Source organism: Crocodylus siamensis, chromosome 8 (assembly GCF_052110815.1).
Source record: "Crocodylus siamensis isolate JL-2025a chromosome 8, ASM5211081v1, whole genome shotgun sequence".
Lineage (NCBI taxonomy): Eukaryota > Metazoa > Chordata > Crocodylia > Crocodylidae > Crocodylus > Crocodylus siamensis.
Window position 1 is genome coordinate 72,540,335 of NC_143402.1, and position 18,252 is coordinate 72,558,586.

General features: G+C 48.1%; 1 protein-coding gene across 2 annotated transcripts in view; it reads left to right on the forward strand.

Moving 5' to 3' along the window:
* RAB11FIP4 (RAB11 family interacting protein 4) overlaps window positions 1-18,252 on the forward strand; it is a 185,162-nt gene that overhangs the window by 146,839 nt on the left and 20,071 nt on the right. The window contains exon 1 of one of the 2 annotated variants that reach the window (XM_090059208.1): window positions 5,140-5,935. The exons of the other annotated variant lie outside the window; for it this stretch is intronic. Within the exon in view, the coding sequence (XP_089915334.1) occupies window positions 5,873-5,935 (63 nt within the window). The 5' untranslated portion in view covers window positions 5,140-5,872. Of the gene's footprint in view, window positions 1-5,139; window positions 5,936-18,252 lie in introns of those variants that run through there. 2 annotated transcript variants of the gene reach the window in all.

The window sequence follows — 18,252 nt, forward strand, 5'->3', positions numbered from 1 at the left end:
GCCACCTGCACTCCCTGCCGGGGGCCCCATTTTCTGAAGGGTCTTGGGCAGCTCCCCACCTGGCTTGGGCATTAATCCGCCTCTGCCTTCCAAGCATGGTATGAAAGGGCCCACCTAGATCCAGCTAAAGGACCGCTCTATTAGGGACAGCCCTTCTCAGTGCTGACACTGGACGGGATTCAGAGTACACAAATCTTTGTATGCAGCAGCCAGACAGCAGGCTGGATTTAGGGAAGGCTCCAAAATGTTTTAAGGGGAAGGCTGACCTCTCCCAGCTGGCAAGGCTTTTAGACGGGGATGCCTTGCCCCTCCGGAAGACAGTATTCATGGCAGAGCACAGGTTTTCATTTCAGCAGAAATGAAAGGCAAGGTGCAACAGCCAGCACTTCACCAGAGCTTTAATGAGGCAAGAGAGATGGGCATATATTATATTTATTGCTTAATAAAGTTTTTATATGGCCAACCCATAGTAAGCAGTGATTGGTTAAGAATGGCACATGTTGCAAGAACATTGTTCAGGAACACTTTATATTGGCAAGACATTTATACATTCTTAATTATTACTATGTAATAAATTATGAAGCCCAGGATACCATGTTTAATAGGAAATTTACTTCAAATATTAAACAGTGGTATATATTACCTTACCATTGAATCAACATATTAAAGTAATATCCTTTCCAGCTGGCTTTATTGTATCGTCTGTTAAACCATTCTTGTACTTTACACTCCGTGCAGGTTATTAAAGAATATACTTTTATCTCAGTACCAGATAATAAATATCAGAACGCATTTTACATTGCAATATTACCTTGCAGTAGTACTGGATGATCAGTAGCAACAACAAAGACATTTCCTACTTGCATCTCTGAGTATCTTTGAAAAAAATATACTATGCAGGAAGTTGTTTAATTTATGACTCTTATTTATTCTTCAATGAAGCCCTGACATACAGTCATCTCCTTTAAACTGAGCCCTATAAGGCAAAGTTGTTTTCTGAAGTTTCCTATTCAATAAGCCACAAGAGTGGCAACTGCTCAGACACCCGTCTCACAAACGTGCCCCACCGTTATTTTACATCAACACATGGAAATAGGTACGTGGACAAGCTTCTGCTCCCAGTTACACCACTCTCTATCAGGAGTCACTCCATTCAGTTCAGCTGAGTTGTACGTGAGATCAGATACGACCCATATGCATTTAAAAGCCACTTGTGGCAGGGTGGGGGAAGAAAAGCTTACATCTCACAGATTTATATTTCTACAGAGTGCGTTTAAAAGCAGGTCTTTGTCACTCCAGGCATTTGACTTCCCCAAAAGTAGGTTGATACATACTGAAAAGGTACATCAAACATTGCTTGCGATAAATGATGGTTCTACGTATCCACTGTAATTGAGGGGAGGCAGCCTGTTAGCAGAAGCGTTCCCAGTGCAACGAAATCAGTGTGATTATTCGCATAAATGAGTTTTGCAGAATTGGGCTTCTGGAGCCTTTTATGCTCAACTTTTTTTGTGGGGGTCTTATCCAGAGGCCACTGGCATCAGTGGTAAGCCCCACAATAGCCCTAAGCTCTGGAGGACCAGTCTGGACCTAACCCATTTCTGGAGTAAGCTAGGGATGTGCGCCCAGCAGTAAGATTAATTGAGTGATTTTATAGATGTGTACTTACAATACAATGATGTAATACTGTGCCAGAAACTCGCCAAGAGCTCCACAATAGAAACACAAGCTGATAAATGCCAGCCCCGGTCTTGCACCAAGAATGATGCCAGAGGCTCCCTGTGTGCAGGGACTGGCCCACGTTTCCCCATATGGGATCAAGGCCTCTCAAAGGGCTGCTTGGGAGTAGGTCAGCAATAGCATATATTGACTTTCTATGCATTTTGTCTGCTGTCATTATTATTGTCCTTTGTTAAAATTAAACCAGAGGCATTCCCCACCCCCTTTCATCAGAAAGCAACTCCCTGTCCTTAGTCTTTTGTTAGACTGAGGAGAGGATCCTGGGAGCTGCTAGTTCATTTAATTGGTTTAGGTTTTGCATAAAAGGGTTGAGGCTAATAAGTTTCTTTTCTTTCTTTCTTTCTTTCTTTCTTTCTTGAATGAGAGTAATTTTTAATTATTCATCATAGAGCCATCCTCTGTTATGAAAATGAGGACAGGCTCCGGCAGTATCTGGAGTATGGGACTTTAAGGTAGTCGATGGATTTGTGTGGCCAACAGGCATCAATATCGGCTGGCTTCAGCAATATACTCCATTGTAAGTGCTGTGTGCAGGGCGTCAAGAGCGCTGGGAAGTTTTAGGTTTCCATTCATTCTTTTCTCTGAATGGGGCTTAACAAGCTTTGAAAGCAGACAACAGAAAAGGAGGGGCATGGCGGTGGAAGGAGTGCAACATGGATGAGTTTAGGAATCAAGGAAATAACTGGGAAAGGGAAGGATGGGAAAGTCAGAAAGGGAGAGAGAGATTTCTGAATCCCCATGTGAAAGCTGCTCCGAATTCCCTTGAGGTCAGTGAAACGCTGTAATGCTGGAACAGAGCACTGGCCTGAAGATGTGTGATGTGGTCCCATTGTGCTCCCCCCGCCCCGTACCTCTGTTCCCCCTCCTGACTTTTGTCCCGTCCATTCAGATAGTCTCTGCTCCAAAGAGACTGCCGTCTCGTATTCGCTGTACAGAGCCCAGCGCTGTGGTGTCCAGGTCCTGGGGTTTCCTGGATGTTGGTAGCGTACAAATGCCAAATAATAAAGTTAATGGGACTTATAGATATAAATCTAAAGACATCAAGAATTCTGCTGAGTCAGGGGCTCTCCAGCTACAAGAAAAACACGGTGGTGGCTGTTTCAGCATTAATGGCAGCAGCCTTTCATAACTGTTTAACAGTCGATTTAAAAAAGACAGGCTTCAGAGAGAAGATGCTGGTGAAATAACTGTTGGACCAAAGTAGTCTTTCCTCCTTCCAGTCCTTAGTTCAGAGGGTCTCAGCTGTTTTAGACACAAGGTGCCCCTCAGGCACATCTCTCCATCACTTGTGTGAATTCATCAGCACCCCATTTCCAGAACTAACCTGTATGGCAGCGCGTATCTCCTCGCAGAGGGGCTGGGTAGGGGGAACAACCAGGCAGAGGAGCCTGATGAGCCTGGGTTTATCTGCTTGTCTCCTCACACCGGGCTTATCTTCACGCATCTCACAACACCCTTCGAAGGATCTTGTAACACCTGATTAAGAATCACCACCGTGGGGGTTACCGGTTTGGCTGTTGCGCTTCCCGCCTTGGATTGCCCACATTGTGCAGCATAATTCACTTAGTAGGAGGGCAGCACGTGGCCCAGTACAGAACTTGGGCCTACGGCTGGAATTTTACAGGGAACGATTGCCTGGCACTGAATCGCCCCAGGCAAGCCCAGGGGAAGAGGTTTAAGTGGTTTTGAAAAGATTTTGTTCCCATTTCTTCCTTCTTGCCCATGATTTGTTAACGGGTGATGTTGTGAAAAACGGAAGTTTCTCAACATTGTGAGAGCTGAAGTGAATTGAAGGTAACAGCGTCTCTAATGTTGGATCCCTTCTGCATTTGCTGCTCGGGTTACTTGGAAAGAAACTCCAAAGCCCAGCACGCGCAGAGCCTGGAGGGCATTGACTTTGCTGGGGATTGTGCAGAGCATTTTTAAAAAACGATACAACATATCTTTGAATTTTGGTTGCAATGGGAGGTTTTAGTTTCATCCTGTTCTGGCTTAAATGTATTTTAAAAAGAACTCCTCACTGAGCTTCTTAGCCAGAGAAAGAGTCCAATGGACTTCAGGGGAATTATTCCTGCTACTCCTCACCCTGACCTTGCCAGCTTGGCTTTGATGGGGGTACTCACACAACCGGTATATTAGTGTAAATGTCTTTTGTGTTCCTGGCCTTCCTGATTTCTGGTGGAAATACCGAAATGTCATCAACAGCTATTTTAAAAAGTGCCATGTAATGTTCAAAACTGAACACAGCAGGAGACATGAAGTGAAGTGAAGCACGGGTGCATTTGGAGGACTGGGGCCTGAGCAGCCAACTCGGTTTACCAGGTATTTGTGATCACAGTGCTGGAAACCGGAGACCTGCCTATAAACATTCCTCTCTCCTCCAGCGTTTCAAATGTTTTCCTTTCAGAATTTAATGATTTCCAGACAAGCGGCTGTTGATCCCCTTCTCCTACCTAGAAATATGCCATGACTTCAGCCAAGAAGGGCTGGCTGATCGTCCACCTCGCTCCCTTGTAGAAAAGCTCTTCCGTGACTTTCTCCTTCTCACCCACAACTGTTACCTTTACCAGCTGAGCTCCATTTTCACCAGGCGCAGCCGAGTCGTGCTGCTGAACCCTGGTGTGTTGAAGGATTTTCTTAGGCAGAGGAAGGAAAATAAAGAGTAAAGCATGTTTCTGGCAAAGGTGGCTATTTCTACCAGGAGCGTGGTTGCCGTTAGATGCTGCGGTGTGTCCAGGGGCCTGATGAGCGACTGGAAGATGTGCCCTGGGATCTCAGCAGCCACCAAGCATTAGTGCTGGCCCAGGGGTCTTCACCGGGGCACCACGACACAGGATTTCAGTGCTTGCCCCTCTCAGCGATGCTGTCTGGACACTACATTTTCTTAAGTTTTCTGCCCTGTTCAGAGTTTGGCCTTTTTTTTTTTTTTTTTGGTTCTTACGGGCAGTTTCTTTCCAGTCACGCCGGGCTCCGCGTGGGGGCCAGGACGGAGATGGGGTCCCGCGGGTGCGAGGGAGGGAGGGAGGGTTTGCCGGCTTCCTCCAAGCCCCGGGACAAGCGGTCCTCTCCCCCCGCGCGGCCCGTGTCGTGGCCCGGGGCCCCACGTGGGCCGGGCTGCCCGCTTCCGGATCTTGCCCCCCGCCCGCATTGTGATGTCACAATGGAGCCCTGCGTCTCCCAGCAACCGCCGGCGGGGGCGGGGCCGGGGCCGCGGCGCTGCCAACTGTTGCAAGGTGGAGCGGGCGGGCGCTGCCGCGAGGAGCTGCGCTGCTGCACCAGGTGCGGAGGGGCCGGGAGGCGGCGAGCCCCGGGGGAAGTTTGCCGGGACCCCCCACCCCGTGCCCGGCCGCTTGTCCTTCCCCCGCTGGGAGCCCCCTGCCCGGAGCCGGGCCGCGCGTGCCCCCGCCCCCGCCCTTCCCGGCGGCAGCGCCGCAGCCCGGGACTCGATCCCGGCCCGGCGGCGGCGGCGACCTGTCCCGGCTTTGCGGAGCCGAGGGGGCGACTCTGCCCCGCAGCCCCCCGCCGTCGCTCCCGCTCGGCCCTTGCCGTGCCCGCCCCCGCCCCCGTCCCCGTCCGTGCCGCGGGGGCTCCGGGCTGAGCCCGCCGGGCTCGGTGCTAGACGACGCCTCGCCCCCCCGCAGTAAAGCCGGTTTGGAAAGGTCTCGGCGGTTGGCGAGTTGAGGTGCAAAGCTTTGTTTTACCCCCCCCGCGTGCCCGTGCCCGCCTGGATGCCCCGGCGTCCCGGCCTTCCCCCGGGGCTGGGGAGCATCTCGCAGCCGCCTCGGCCTAAGGACGTAGGCGGGCGGGCTTCTCTGGGTAAATCTGATCATGGTTTTTTATTCAACCAACTCAGAGTAGCGGGAACCTGGTTCTTAGCAGGCTTTCAGGTATAAATAGCCTCGCCCGGCTGAGGGAGCCTCTGCAGGGGGTGCGAGCTGTTCCTAGGAGCGTTTTGGCTTGGCTTTGGATCTTCCCAGCTTGCTTCCAACACCTGCTCGGTGCCTCAATCCTGCTGCTTCTGCAAGGGGTGAGGAGAAGACGGGCTCTTTCTTTGCCCTCCTGCTCAGGGGGAAGCTGCCGAAATGGCGAGCTCAGGAACAGAGTCACGAGCTGGCTGGACAGTCAGGACCGAATGCTGATAGTGACTGTTTTTGACGTACTAAGTGATTCCTGGATTTCTGCCTGCAGGCAACAGGTATTGCTGGGTCTTGGTCTCCCAAGTAATCAGCTGTTTTTCTGCTGATTGTTTGTCTAGCCCTGGGAACGTGCCTTCCCCTTCCCCTTCCCCTTCCCCCTCCACCTTCCACTGCTCTCTTGCAAGCCCTGCGGAGCTGCTTCCCCCGAAGACCCGTCGTGCAGTTTAACTTTTATTCCAACCTTGCGGGTGTTCTGATTTAAAAAAAAATATGGCCCAAAGAAACCCAATCCTGTGCACAGGTAGGAGTTCGCCGTAAGCCTATTGCTGCTGCCGTGATGCTCGTAACGCTCTGTAGGACTGACTGTTAAGGCTGTGTCCAGCCCTGGTGAAGTCAGTGGGGTGGTCCTGATCAGGAGAAACTTCACGGCTGGTACAAGAGAGAAGGATTGGACCCTGACTTGTGTGTCGGACGGGAGGGAGGGTGCAAGGTGGAGGACAGCTGTGGAAGGATCTGCAGCCTCCGCAGGTTTTCAGGGTGGGGTATGGGCTGGGCCAGCTGAGGAGGTTCCTGGTCTGGATCCCTGGTCTTTGGATGGAGAAAAGCAGTTGTGCGCCTCCATTGTGCGGCAGAGAGTGATCTCTGGCTTGGACCCCAAAAGCACGCAGCTGTCGTCTCTTTCCTCCAGTGACGTATACCTGCTGTTGTCCTGTTCCTCTAACCGGAGCCGTCGTCTCCACTCCTTCCACTAAAACTGGTCGTGTGAACAGCCCCGTGTGCAGGAGCAGCTGTTCACCTGTGAAAAACCTGGTGGGGTGGGGGTTGTACCAATTTAATTCTTCTCCATTAAGGGTGTCGGTCTTCTCTTGAAGTGGCTAACTGGGTCCAGTTCTAGTGTGGCATTGACTGCAGCAGGATAGGAACATGCTTATTCCTTTCCGTCTGTGGGAATAATCTCTGTAGACGTGCGGTGTATCCTCTGTAACAGTTTCCACCCTGTGTGAGTTGTACCGTCTTGCCTTTACACTCAAGGCACACGCCTCTTGTGTAGATAATGCTGCATGGTCCGACTGTAATCTCGACAGTCCACCTGTAATATCTAGTTCACTAGAAGGCAAGGCAGTGCGGTACCTAGTTGGGTAGCTCCATTCAGCGGCATTAGTTTTCATAGGCTCCTACTTGGTCAGATGCTGTGGATGACTGACTGAATGAATCTAGTTAGCTGTGAGAAGTGAACCAACCCTCTTCACTTGGGCTTGGTCTAGGTAAAGATAACCAAACTGTTTCAAAATGCAACAGGAACCAAGTGGTATATTAGTGTAAATGTCTTTTGTGTTCCTGGCCTTCCTGATTTCTGGTGGAAATACCAAAATGTCATCAACAGCTATTTTAAAGAGTGCCATGTAATGTTCAAAACTGAACACAGCAGGAGACATGAAACTCAGGGCTGTCTTGTGAGCTCTGTCCAAAGGAGGAGGTGGCGTCTGAGATGCTGTGCTCAGTACCGGACTCTTGGTCCCAGCCAAACAGCTCAGGAACTTTTTCCTATAATCTACGTTAATGAGATGGCTGCCTAGCGGAGTTGGCTAAGCTGATTATTATACATATAACACATGAGGTCCCCTGGGGCTGCAGGTGTTTCTCAGTTTTTCCTGTAGCGTTGGTGGTTCAGAGATCCCTCTCTGTAGTGCTGCATGATAAGACTTCAAAACAAAAAGCACTTCCATGTGAGAGATCACAAACGGATACACGAGTTCCACTTAAATTGTCAGTCATCCCGTTCAGTAACGTGGCAGGTTGCTGAATTGATGGGTTTGACTTCTGAATACTGAATGTACAGTCCCAGTGAAATGGTGTAAAATTTGCCATGCATCACTGCCAAGGAAAGTATTGTCTTAACCATTAATTTCTTCAAACACTCAGGACTGTTTCAGTGGGGGACTCTCTTCTGATAATCTAATTGGTCGTGTTCTTGTGATAATTATTTAGATTAATAATTGTGCTAAATTGGGGACAGGCATGTTAGAAGTTCTTCTGGACTATGCAAAACTTACTATTTGAGGACGCGTGCATTACTGTGCTGTAATAGCATCCTAGCTCAGCTTGGTATTGTCTTTGGATGCGTTTCTCTTTCATTTATGTCCTAGATGTTTTAATTTGTGCTACTGTAAAATCTGGGGTAGGCAAGACAGAAACTATTGTTTGTATAATTTAAAACTCTTCCTGGCTGGCGTTAAGGTTTGCAGCTGTGTGCATGTAACGCGTAACAAAATACAACCAAAAAATCAAGTGAAGACATATACCCAACATGGGTGGCTCTAGAGCTCATAATAGCCCTGATATTTAGCATGCGTTTCTCATGCAGCTGGGGCTTTACAACATGGTCTGAAGATAGTACACTTTATAGGCAGGCCTTGCATAGGATATTTCTTACCTAGCTCTGATCTAGTCTTTCACCATGATGGTGTAATTTTAAAGAACAAGTGAGTAAGAGCATTTGGGGTGGCAGTACGAGGGGACCGGGACTGAAGACCCAGTGTGGGCAGGAGGGGGTGGGGGTGGGGAATCGGGCTGCAGTCAGAATCTGTTTCTAAACTTTGACGAGTTGCACAGCCAGTTATTCCAGTGGCAAATAGTATCCTGTACAGTGTGGTTAGTAACGCCTTGTGAGCCTAGCCCAGCCCTGCCAGGATTGCCACTGTCCAGCCAGTGACCGAAAGACTAGATCTCTCCCTGGTGTGGTGTTGTCTGCAAAGCCTATTAGGGACTGCTTGATCTTGGACATTAGATAAGTTAGTCGGAGGGCTTGTCTACACAGAGAAATAGGCAAATACAGCTGGAGCCAAATAATTATTCAGCACAATTTCTGCCAGGCAGCTCCTTTACGTAGGCAAGCTATTAGAAACACTGAAGTGCAGACTCAAGGGAAGCCACATCCCTCCACTCGCCACCTCACCAACATGGGCTGCCACCGCAAGGCTTCCTTGTGCAGTGGAGACTGGAGGTTTCTTCCTGCCTGGGACAAAAAGTAATTTTGGTTCCCATCTGTCCCCCCCACCCCTCTGGTGATTGCAGAGTCTCCTAATCCATCCAGAATAAGAAAAGTGTGCATTTGCTAAGCAGGGATCTAAAATATCCAGTCCCCATATCCTCCACCTTGCCAGAGTCCATCTCAGAGTTGCAGTTTGTCCTGAATAGCATCAGGGTAGGAGAGAAGAGGCAACTAGTACAGATTGCAAGCTCCTTAGGCTTTCTTCTGATATGGAGACCTAATCGGGGCTTCTCAGTACCATACATAATAATAAATGTAAAAACGTGGATATATTTTAAATCTGAGAGAGAGGGCTGCAGTGCATCAGGTGTTGGCAGCCATGTGCTATCAAAAAAAGAGTGCTTCCATGGGGGAAGGTTTTCTAGTCTTCTGCAGTTAACCTAGTGGTTCGTAAACTTTCTAGACTTGAGGCACCCCTCGGAAAATGTCAGCTCCTTAATTTTTTACTTGTTTTTGGACTACAAAAGGCTCAGAAGGACCAAGCAGGTCAGCATGTTTCTAGTGCTATGGATTCCTATTTGAAATCTCTGGGTTTGTCTTGTGAATCAGGTTTGCACACCTAACAGTGCTAACATTGCACAGCACCCTTAAAAGGCTCTCGGAGCACCCAGGGGTGCTGCGGTATCCTGGTTGAGAGTCAGAGTGTGTCAACCATTGGGCAAACCTAATGGTTCAATGAAGCAGTTTCACAACTGCAAACCTTATTATCTTGAAAAGCGTCTACCCACACTTAACTTGAATATAGGTCTGTTCTTAGGCAGACGCGTTTAGTCGGGTAAATCCGGTATCTTTTATTAGACCAATTCGCATAGTTGGAAAAATTCTTCTCGGCGAGCTTTCAGACACAAACATCTTTCGTCAGGCTGAGGAAGCATCTGCACATTGTAGGTCTGTTCTTTACGCTGGACCAGAATTGCTCTGCAGAGATTTGCAGTAGTGCAGCTGCTGTATTGTAGTGATCATTGGTAGGTGAAACTAATGTAGGTACAGCCTTACGGGTGGCTCCCACTCCTGTCCGCACGGGCAAATCCTGTAAATCCTTGCATGCCTCTTAGGCTCTGCTGGGCGCAGTGGTCCATCCACATAGATCAAACAGCTTGTAATATTGAGGCCAACCTTATATGTAAATGTTTGTCTTCCTGTTTCTGCTTGTTGCCTTCTGCAGTGTTAGGCTTTGGGTGTTTAAAACTCTCTCCCTCCTGTTCTTAACAGAAGTGATGCCTTGACCTCTTGTCTGTTTTTATCATCTGCCCATAAAACAATGATACTACTCATGGTTTTAAAAAGAGAAACAAATTTTTCCTGGCCTGCTGTTTAGCAAGGCAGCCCCTACAGCTGTTCACACAACTGCAGTGTTACAGGAAAGGTGCCTCTACAAGCAGAAACTTGAAGCATGTAAATGAGATGCGACTATCAGCGATAGACTAAATGCCCCAGGGGCTTGTTAGTAGCATAATTGTTGCATTTAATCCTTCTTTGAGCCCAAGAATTCTGCTGTAGTTGTGTTCCTTCACGTGCAAAACCACTCCCCCATGCAAATAATGGCATATTCACACCTTCCTCGAGAAGCAGAAATCAAAGTAAATAAGGACTTTATGGAGTAGCTGGCATCCTCCTGTCCCAGCTGGTGCCCCTGGAGCCTGCTTTCCCCAAGGGCAGCAGTTGCTCTCTAACCAAGCTAGGATTTGTTTTCGGAAAGTACCTGCATACAGAAACTGCCGGGGCTGCTCTCCGGAGAACTTCCCTCCTCGCGCGGCTTGTCAGACCAGTCATGTTAGCCTGGGAAAAGCAGCAAATGGTATGTTGAGTCATGCCACTGGGATGTAATTGTACCTGAATGTAGCAAGTGGGTGAGAAAATGGTGAGGAGGTGAATCTTGACTGTCCTCTCACACATGTAGCACCGGTCTCAAGTACCTCTTTGGTCCTTCATTTAGCTGCGACAGTGAAGCGAAAGCTCCCTTCCCAGGACACTGAAGCCATTCATTCTTGCTCTTAAATGTGAACTTGCTCCCACCTCGGGTCTTTTGCAACCCTTATTTCACAATCAGGTACTTTTTTATTTTTGGTGCGCACTGCTCAGTTTCTGTCTCCATCTTCCCAGCGTGACGCCAAAGGGTGGTGGTGACAACCCAGCGAATGAATGTCTTCCTGCCTGATGACAAATGCGCTCCGGAGGTGATCCAGCCGCTTTCCTGCAGTCTAAAAAGAAGCACGCGGTGCCTGCTTCAGGCCTTCGTTTTCCTTCCCTGCGGCAGCCTGGACCTGCAGTAAGACTGCTCCAGGAGTTCTTTATCAGTGAATCCAGTGTACCCATGGGCAACAGTGATGCCAACTTCTCTCTAAATTACCATGTACTCAGTTTGCTGACCTTGAGGCTTCTCAAAGGGAGAGGGCAAAGTGCTGTAGTCCTTGGGTCCTAAGTGGGAAGTTCTTCATGTCAATGAAGAAACGGGGCTGAGAAGCCGTTTCTCTGAGTGCTTGGCTTGTTTGAATACATAGGTAAAAAGAAAAGAAAATACACCCCTGTGCTTCATTGTGGGGCAACATTTCACTTAAAAAAAGTTAGGTAATTTCAGGTTGACTTGGATATTAGCTGAGAGATGACTTTTCTCATGAGTGTTAATTATGTCAAGCTTACTCTGGGATGCGTCTATCCTATTTTAGGCAAGTACCATGTGTATGCTGAATATCTTGAGTTTTATCCAAGCTTCATAAACAAAAGGATGTCACGCCAACATGCACTGTGCAGCTGGAGCACCATTTATCATAAATAGCTTCAGCTCCTTAGTTGTGGAGTGTCTGTTTGCCTCCCAGTTTAAGCACTTCAGCTAAAAATGTGGTTTAACCCACATCTGCTGGAGAGAGGTAGTTAGAGAGACTAGTCAGTCTTGGTAGCCTGAGGAGAGGCAGAAGGCAGGGCAGGGTGGTTGTCTTCATCAGAGTAGCGTCCGACAAAGTAGGCTGTCCCCTATGAAAGTTTGTGCTTTTTCTGAACTCCCATTTTGCTCAATCAAGGATTTTTCGCAGCCTATTTAAAATCTCCATTGCTAATTAGGCCTCTCTTCATTCCTTTCCTGCTAGTTCCTCTGGTTTAATAAAAGGTGTCATCTCTGATGCCGATAGTTTGTGAGTGCGGTATCAGCTTAGCTTTTTTAAAGAAGCAAAAAAGATGCAAATGCGAATGGAAATTGTCTTGCGATTCAGAAGAAAGGCATGCTGTTCAGTGTCAGGAGGAGGAGGAGATTGGCTGTTGGGTTTCTCTTCTGGGCTCTGCAGCTGACTTGCTGGGTCCTGTCTGTGCCATGGAAACATGGGGTGCGGGGGAATCCCACCAGTGCTAACACTGGCACGCTGGCCTTCACCAGGTGCAAGAGCCCTGGCAGACACCTTCCCTGCCTTGGACTTGGAGCACTGATGCTTATGTCCCACTCGAATGATAGCAGTTCAGTGAGCATGGGGAATCCTGCCAGTACCATAACCATAAGGTGGCTGATTTTTTTCTTTTTAATCTCTTTGGAGAAGATGACTCTTGGAAGTTCCCATTAGTCCTCTGTGAAAGTCCGTTACTGTCAAGAACCCCACCGCCAGACGACGCGTGATGAAAAGGCACGCTTCAGATGGGATCTGGTATAGCGAGAGGTCTGGCACTTCTATTCCTGCCAGTCCAAGTGACAGGTAGTGTAGCACAAACATCCCTGTCTCCTGCTGTTCCTGGACTGGCTCCAGTCTGCAGAGCATTTTTTTTAGCACTGGAAAATGCAGGTCAGTTTAAACTTCCTAAAAGGAGCACAAAGCAGCTTTTCAAAACCTCTGGCTTTGCCTTGTCCTCATGTGGTTCAATGTGAGGGATCCAGGAGAAGTTTGTTCTTGCAGCCAGAGCACGTGGCCCCTGAATTGTACCACTGTATGAAGCAGCAACCGCGTCTTGCACATGTGGACTTTCAGTCCTGTCCTCAGGATGTTCGTATGCTTTGACTGTGCAGTGAAAAAGCTCCTCTCCAGCCTTCCCAGGTGCTTTGCAGCACCGTACAAGTCTGAGGACCAACCTCTTCTAGAAACCGCTGCTAGGAGTTGCCCGCTGCCTTTCTGAAACACTCTTCGAAAATTTAGCTTTACGTATTAGACTTGGGCAACAAAAGTCACATGCAGCCCATGCACCGAACAAACTGTAATTTGCAGCCTTAAAATAGCTGCTGCTTTGAATAGCTTAATAAAATAGTAATTCTACATGTACTGATTCCTTTACTTTCAGAGATTAGTTTTGCCACAGACGGCTCTGGCATTTCTTGCTTCCACTCTCCCCCTTCCTCCCCCCTGCCCTTCCCTTGCTAAAATAGGGATTACAATCCACTAAGGCTCCCACCACCCCTACCTGTTGTTATTTCATGGAGTTGTCCACCAACTGCAGCTGCGTGGGTGAGACGCCTACCGAGAGGAAGCTATGAAATTTCCCAGCGAAGCATAGTGCAAAAGGACCGTTTAATTTATTAACCTCTCAGCTCGGTGGTTTCAGCCTGTGCTCGTCTTTCTAGACCTAGAACTTCTGCCGTCTTCATTCCGACAACTGCAGAGTAAATCGCCAGCTCCTTGTACCCGCCTGACAATTAGCAGAGACTTGATCGCTGTTTTAAAATGTGGGTTGTGGTTTCAGTGCCTGAACTGCTGGAAGTGTCTGGCTTCCCAAAACACACAGCCGCGGGAAGTTCCCTACTGGCACCCTCCCCCATGCTGAGTAGTTGGGAGAATGTTTGCCTTCGCACTGAATAGCCTTTTTAAACCGGGACAAGAGAGCCTTTTCTTCTAGGAGGCTTGTAATGCTAAGCAGCATTTAGATGTAAGGCTGCCAAACCCAGCACATCTCTACGGAGCACCCTGTCCCCTTCCCGTGGTGTTGGGATGGCTTTCCCAGCCTGTGGACTGGGAGGGAGGTGGGAACGTGAAACTTGCAGGAGTTTGGTTCTGAAGGAGAAGCCACCTTGCAGAACTGGATGCCAGAGCAGAGTCTTGATCAGGGAAGTGCCCGATTTAACAAATTAAATTGTTAGGATCCTGACTGGGATCCATTTGATCAAGACTGATGTCAGTCATGCAGGGAAATCCCAGCTGGAACTGATGATCTAGTCCAGGGGTTGCAGGTTTCAGCCTGAACTGCTGCGTGTTTTGTACTTCCCTAGCTCCTCGGAGGTTTTGCAAGGATAAACTTTGTACTGCTCGCGAGATGTTTGGGGTGAAGGGCTAGAGGCCAGGGAGCTTGTGGGTAATAGTTAAGGCAACACACAGTGTTACTTAAAGATATGCAGTATCCACATGGGCATGTCTCTTGGTTACCAGGTAAATGTTAATAATCAAATGATAACTAAATATGTAATGGCAAACACAACTACTCTTTACGATTGCTAATGTGGGAGACTTCAGTGCAGTAACCTTCTGCAGCTCTCTTTGGTTGTGTCCACCCAAACCTTAAACCCCATAATGGTTGCTGCAGTTTGGGGCTCAGTGAAAGAGGGAGGTGCTAATAGCTGCTCTTCTGTTACCTCGTTTCTCTTTTGGTTCTCCTGACGGTCTAAAAGTCAGTACCTAATCTTGCCTTTAGTTTCTGTCTCTGTATTAAATACATGTATGACTTCAGCTTTTTAACTACTACTTAAGGAAAGGCATTCATTACTTCATTGTGCAGTATCTTGAAATGGTTGGACAGCAGGTCTTAGCACAGAGTAAACCATTGCTGAGTATTCAACACTGAGGGTTAGGGACAGAAGCTTCACATAAACCAGTTTAAGTGATCAGAAACTGGTTTCAACCTGTAACAGAGCATAAGTTCAGTGCACATAAGCCAGTTTCAAAATGGCTGAAACTGGTTTAAGATGCACATGGCTGAATATAGTATCAGACTTAACTGCTTTAAGTCAAACCAGTTTATAAAACTTCTGTCCCAGACCCCTTCCTGGTTCAAGTTAAACCAGAGTCTTCCCAGCATGCTTTGCAGCCCTGGGCTGGGCTGTGCTGCCTGCTCCAGAGAGCAAGGCTGGCCCTACCCCTCTTCCCTAGCTGGAGCAGTGAGGGCTGGCTCACTGCTGCCCTCCTCCCCACCAGGCAAACCCCGACTGGGGTCTGGGGCCAGGCGGGAGGGGGTTAAATCCTAAAGTGAGCGTATGAACCAAAGTGAATGTACAGTTGCTTGTTGGTTCAAACTCTGCAGCATAGACTAACCTGCAAAGACTGAATCACTTCAGCCTTGGGCTTTTTGATTGTTTGTACTTAGCCTTGCTGCACAAATATCTAGCCCATTGCCTTGCTGAAGCACTTAGGGATACTGTGAGCGCCTGACTGAAGTACGAAGTGCGTATTGCTTTACTCTAGTCCCGAGGGGATTAGTGTTTTACATGCGTGCTCTGCCAGGTGAGTCTGCTGTTTCTTCCATAAGAACCTTCCAAAATAATTAGTTGGCCAGTTTCAAACTTTTGATTATAGTAAATAAAATAGAAAAATGTAGTAAGCCTTCGGGTACCTAACAATTCAGATTGAAGACTGACTTCTTCAATTGCTAGTGTCGGTGAAAGCATGATTTTTTTTTTTTTTTTAAATAAATGGCTCAAGGTTGACACATTCCCTACATCTTCAGCCCGACACAGGGCTCAAAGTTCTCTTTTAAAAGAAAAGCTGAGTAGCATCCGTTCTAATTGGTCCCTGCTTTTGTGCAAGTAACGTTTTATTTCTAAGTTATACTGAAATAAATTGTGAGGGATTTAAGCTCTCACCAAAAAAAAGAGAGAGTAAGTCTCATGTCTATAGAGAAGTACATTTCTAAGCTGCTTGTGGTAGGTGTCAGCGCAGAAGGATCAGCATTGCAAGGAATTCTGATTACTGAAATTGCTTAACGATTTCAGTATTTCTGTAGCTTTTAATGAGTTAGGACAATTGCACAGGTGGGTATTGCATAGTAATGCTACGTTGCTGCTTTAATCCCCAGTAGTGGTTTCTAACCTGCCTATTTCAAAGGCTTTTTCTTTGTGTGTGTGCTCTTGTTATTCAGGCCATATCAAGGAAATTTTCCTGCGACTTACTCCATGAAAATCTGTAACCTTGTGCAAGCAAGTTTCTCAGTGGTGTGCCTTAGCTATGTGCATATCAAAGAAAAGATAAGTGGGAAAGAACACGTTCCCTACCAGTGATTCTTCAATCAATGGCACTTGGCGCTTGGCCACTGGAACAGCTTGCCTTCTGCTGTTGCTCTCTGAGCGTTGTCTCCAGTCTCATTTCAAGGCAAAAGTTGCTTTCTGTGATGCCCACGATTACCACACAGAAAGCGCACAGCCTGCAGCGCTACACGTGGCTCTCGCCTAGACCCCGACTATCTTGCATCTCTCTAGCATGGCGGACACTATTACCGCGGCTCAGCATTTTAACTGCATCTCCAACATGCCATGAACAAAGCAAGACTGAAAGTGCTGGGGACCCAGTTGCCCCTGACGGGGTTGCATTTCTACGGAAGATGGGCCTGGGAGACTGCTGCTAGGCAGCTGGTGTACGGCTGCGTACGTCTGCACCCGCACACACAGCTGGGTTGTGGGGGAGTGAGTTTATCCCTCCCAAGTGAGTTATCTGCCCTCCACCCATCTCTCTCGACTGCTTCTGGCCCCCAAACAGTCTTCCGTAGTGACAATTGCCAAGTGTTCGCTCCTCCTGTCCCAGTTAGCCTTGCCCAAGGTCTCGGGTAAAAAGGATTGGGTGGTCCCAACTCCTGTTTTCCTCTGAGTTGGGAGAGCTAGTGTTGTGCAGAGCCCATCAGGGAGAAAAGCCAACGCTGAGGTTAGCGTTGGCACTGGCGTGCACCTTGCGTTCAACCAGCTGAACAGTGCAACCTGCGATGAGCTCCTTGTGGGCAGCAGCTCTTATCAGGTGAGGCAGCACAGTCTGGGCCTGGAAGCAGCTGCTAACAGGAGCCTTGCAACCAAGATTTTCAACAGGCTGTAAAGCAGAAGGCAGGCGGGCACTTTAGAAATGAACCCGGTCAAAAAGGCATAAGCTTTCATAGGCGACAGCATCCATAGCATCCAAGTAGGCTGCTTGCTGTGAAAGCTTATGCCTTTCTGAATGAGTTACTCTTAAGCTGCCCACCTACTCTGCTTGCTGCCTGTCTCCAGACTAATATGCTAGCTCCACAAAGTGGGCAAAATGCGGCCCGCCAGGCTACTGTATCCGGCCCACGCGGCCCCCTAAAAAATTAATCAATCTGCCCTGGGCTGCCTGTCACATGGTCCTCGATGGCTTGCCGAAACTCGGTAAACGGCCCTCTGCCCAAAATAATTGCCCACCCCGTGCTAGCTACTTCTCTCTGACCACACGTGTGTAAAGCGGGTTTCAAAAGTTGTTGTAGGCACCTTTACTGTAAATGATCTACCGGGAGCAGTTTGTTTCTCCAAACTCCGGCTCGGGGCGAGTAGAGGAATAATTGCAACTGAAAACAATAGTACGTGGTGCTAAGCAGAACAGGCAGGTACAGTGCATGCCTTGCTGCAAGCTAAAAATAGAGGTCGTAAAACCAATTAAAAATGTGGCTATGTTAGCTTGCCAAAAAAAAGGAGTGGTGAAGGGGGAGCATCAGGAAGGAAAATGAGCAGCGAGGGCTCTGGAGAGGTGGATGCACATTTCCTCATTAATAGACCTTTTTCAAAGAGCCTGGGTTGCTATTTTTAGAAAAACAAATGTAGGTTGCTACCTACAGGGATCGGCCTGTGTGTCTGTCTTGCTCTTATTGACCTTTTAATTTCTCGTATTAATGTTTTAATCCCAGGGAGATTTATCTGCTAAAAAGACTCGCTTAAGCAAAGTTTTCAGCAAGATCTCCAGAAATGATGGGCTAATTGGAGGCCTGGATGTGTGGGGGTTGGAGTTCCCCCCCCCCCAACTCCCTCCCTTGATCTGTTCATTTCCATTTTAACAGCTTGGCTGAATCATTTCGTGCCACTTTTTCTTTTGGACCAGAAAATTTTAACAAGCTCTAGATATTTTTGTACCAGCAGCCAGTACTTAATCGCATTAAACCCTCCTGAGATGCAAGAACTCAGGGGCCAGGTGCTTTACCCTACCCCAGCGGCACAAAGGGAGTTTTCAGGGTAAATCGAGCCCTGGCTGGGTAGATCCAAGGTGGACCAGGAATTGAGCCCATCTCTGTGTCCCAGTCCAAGCCACACCATTGTTTCCAGTACAGTGAGGTGCAGACCCAAGAGCTCCCTCATCCCATTTTTCAGAATCTCTTATGCACTCAGAAAACATCATGCCGACATGAAAGTCTTTTAGTTTTACATATGACTAACAACAA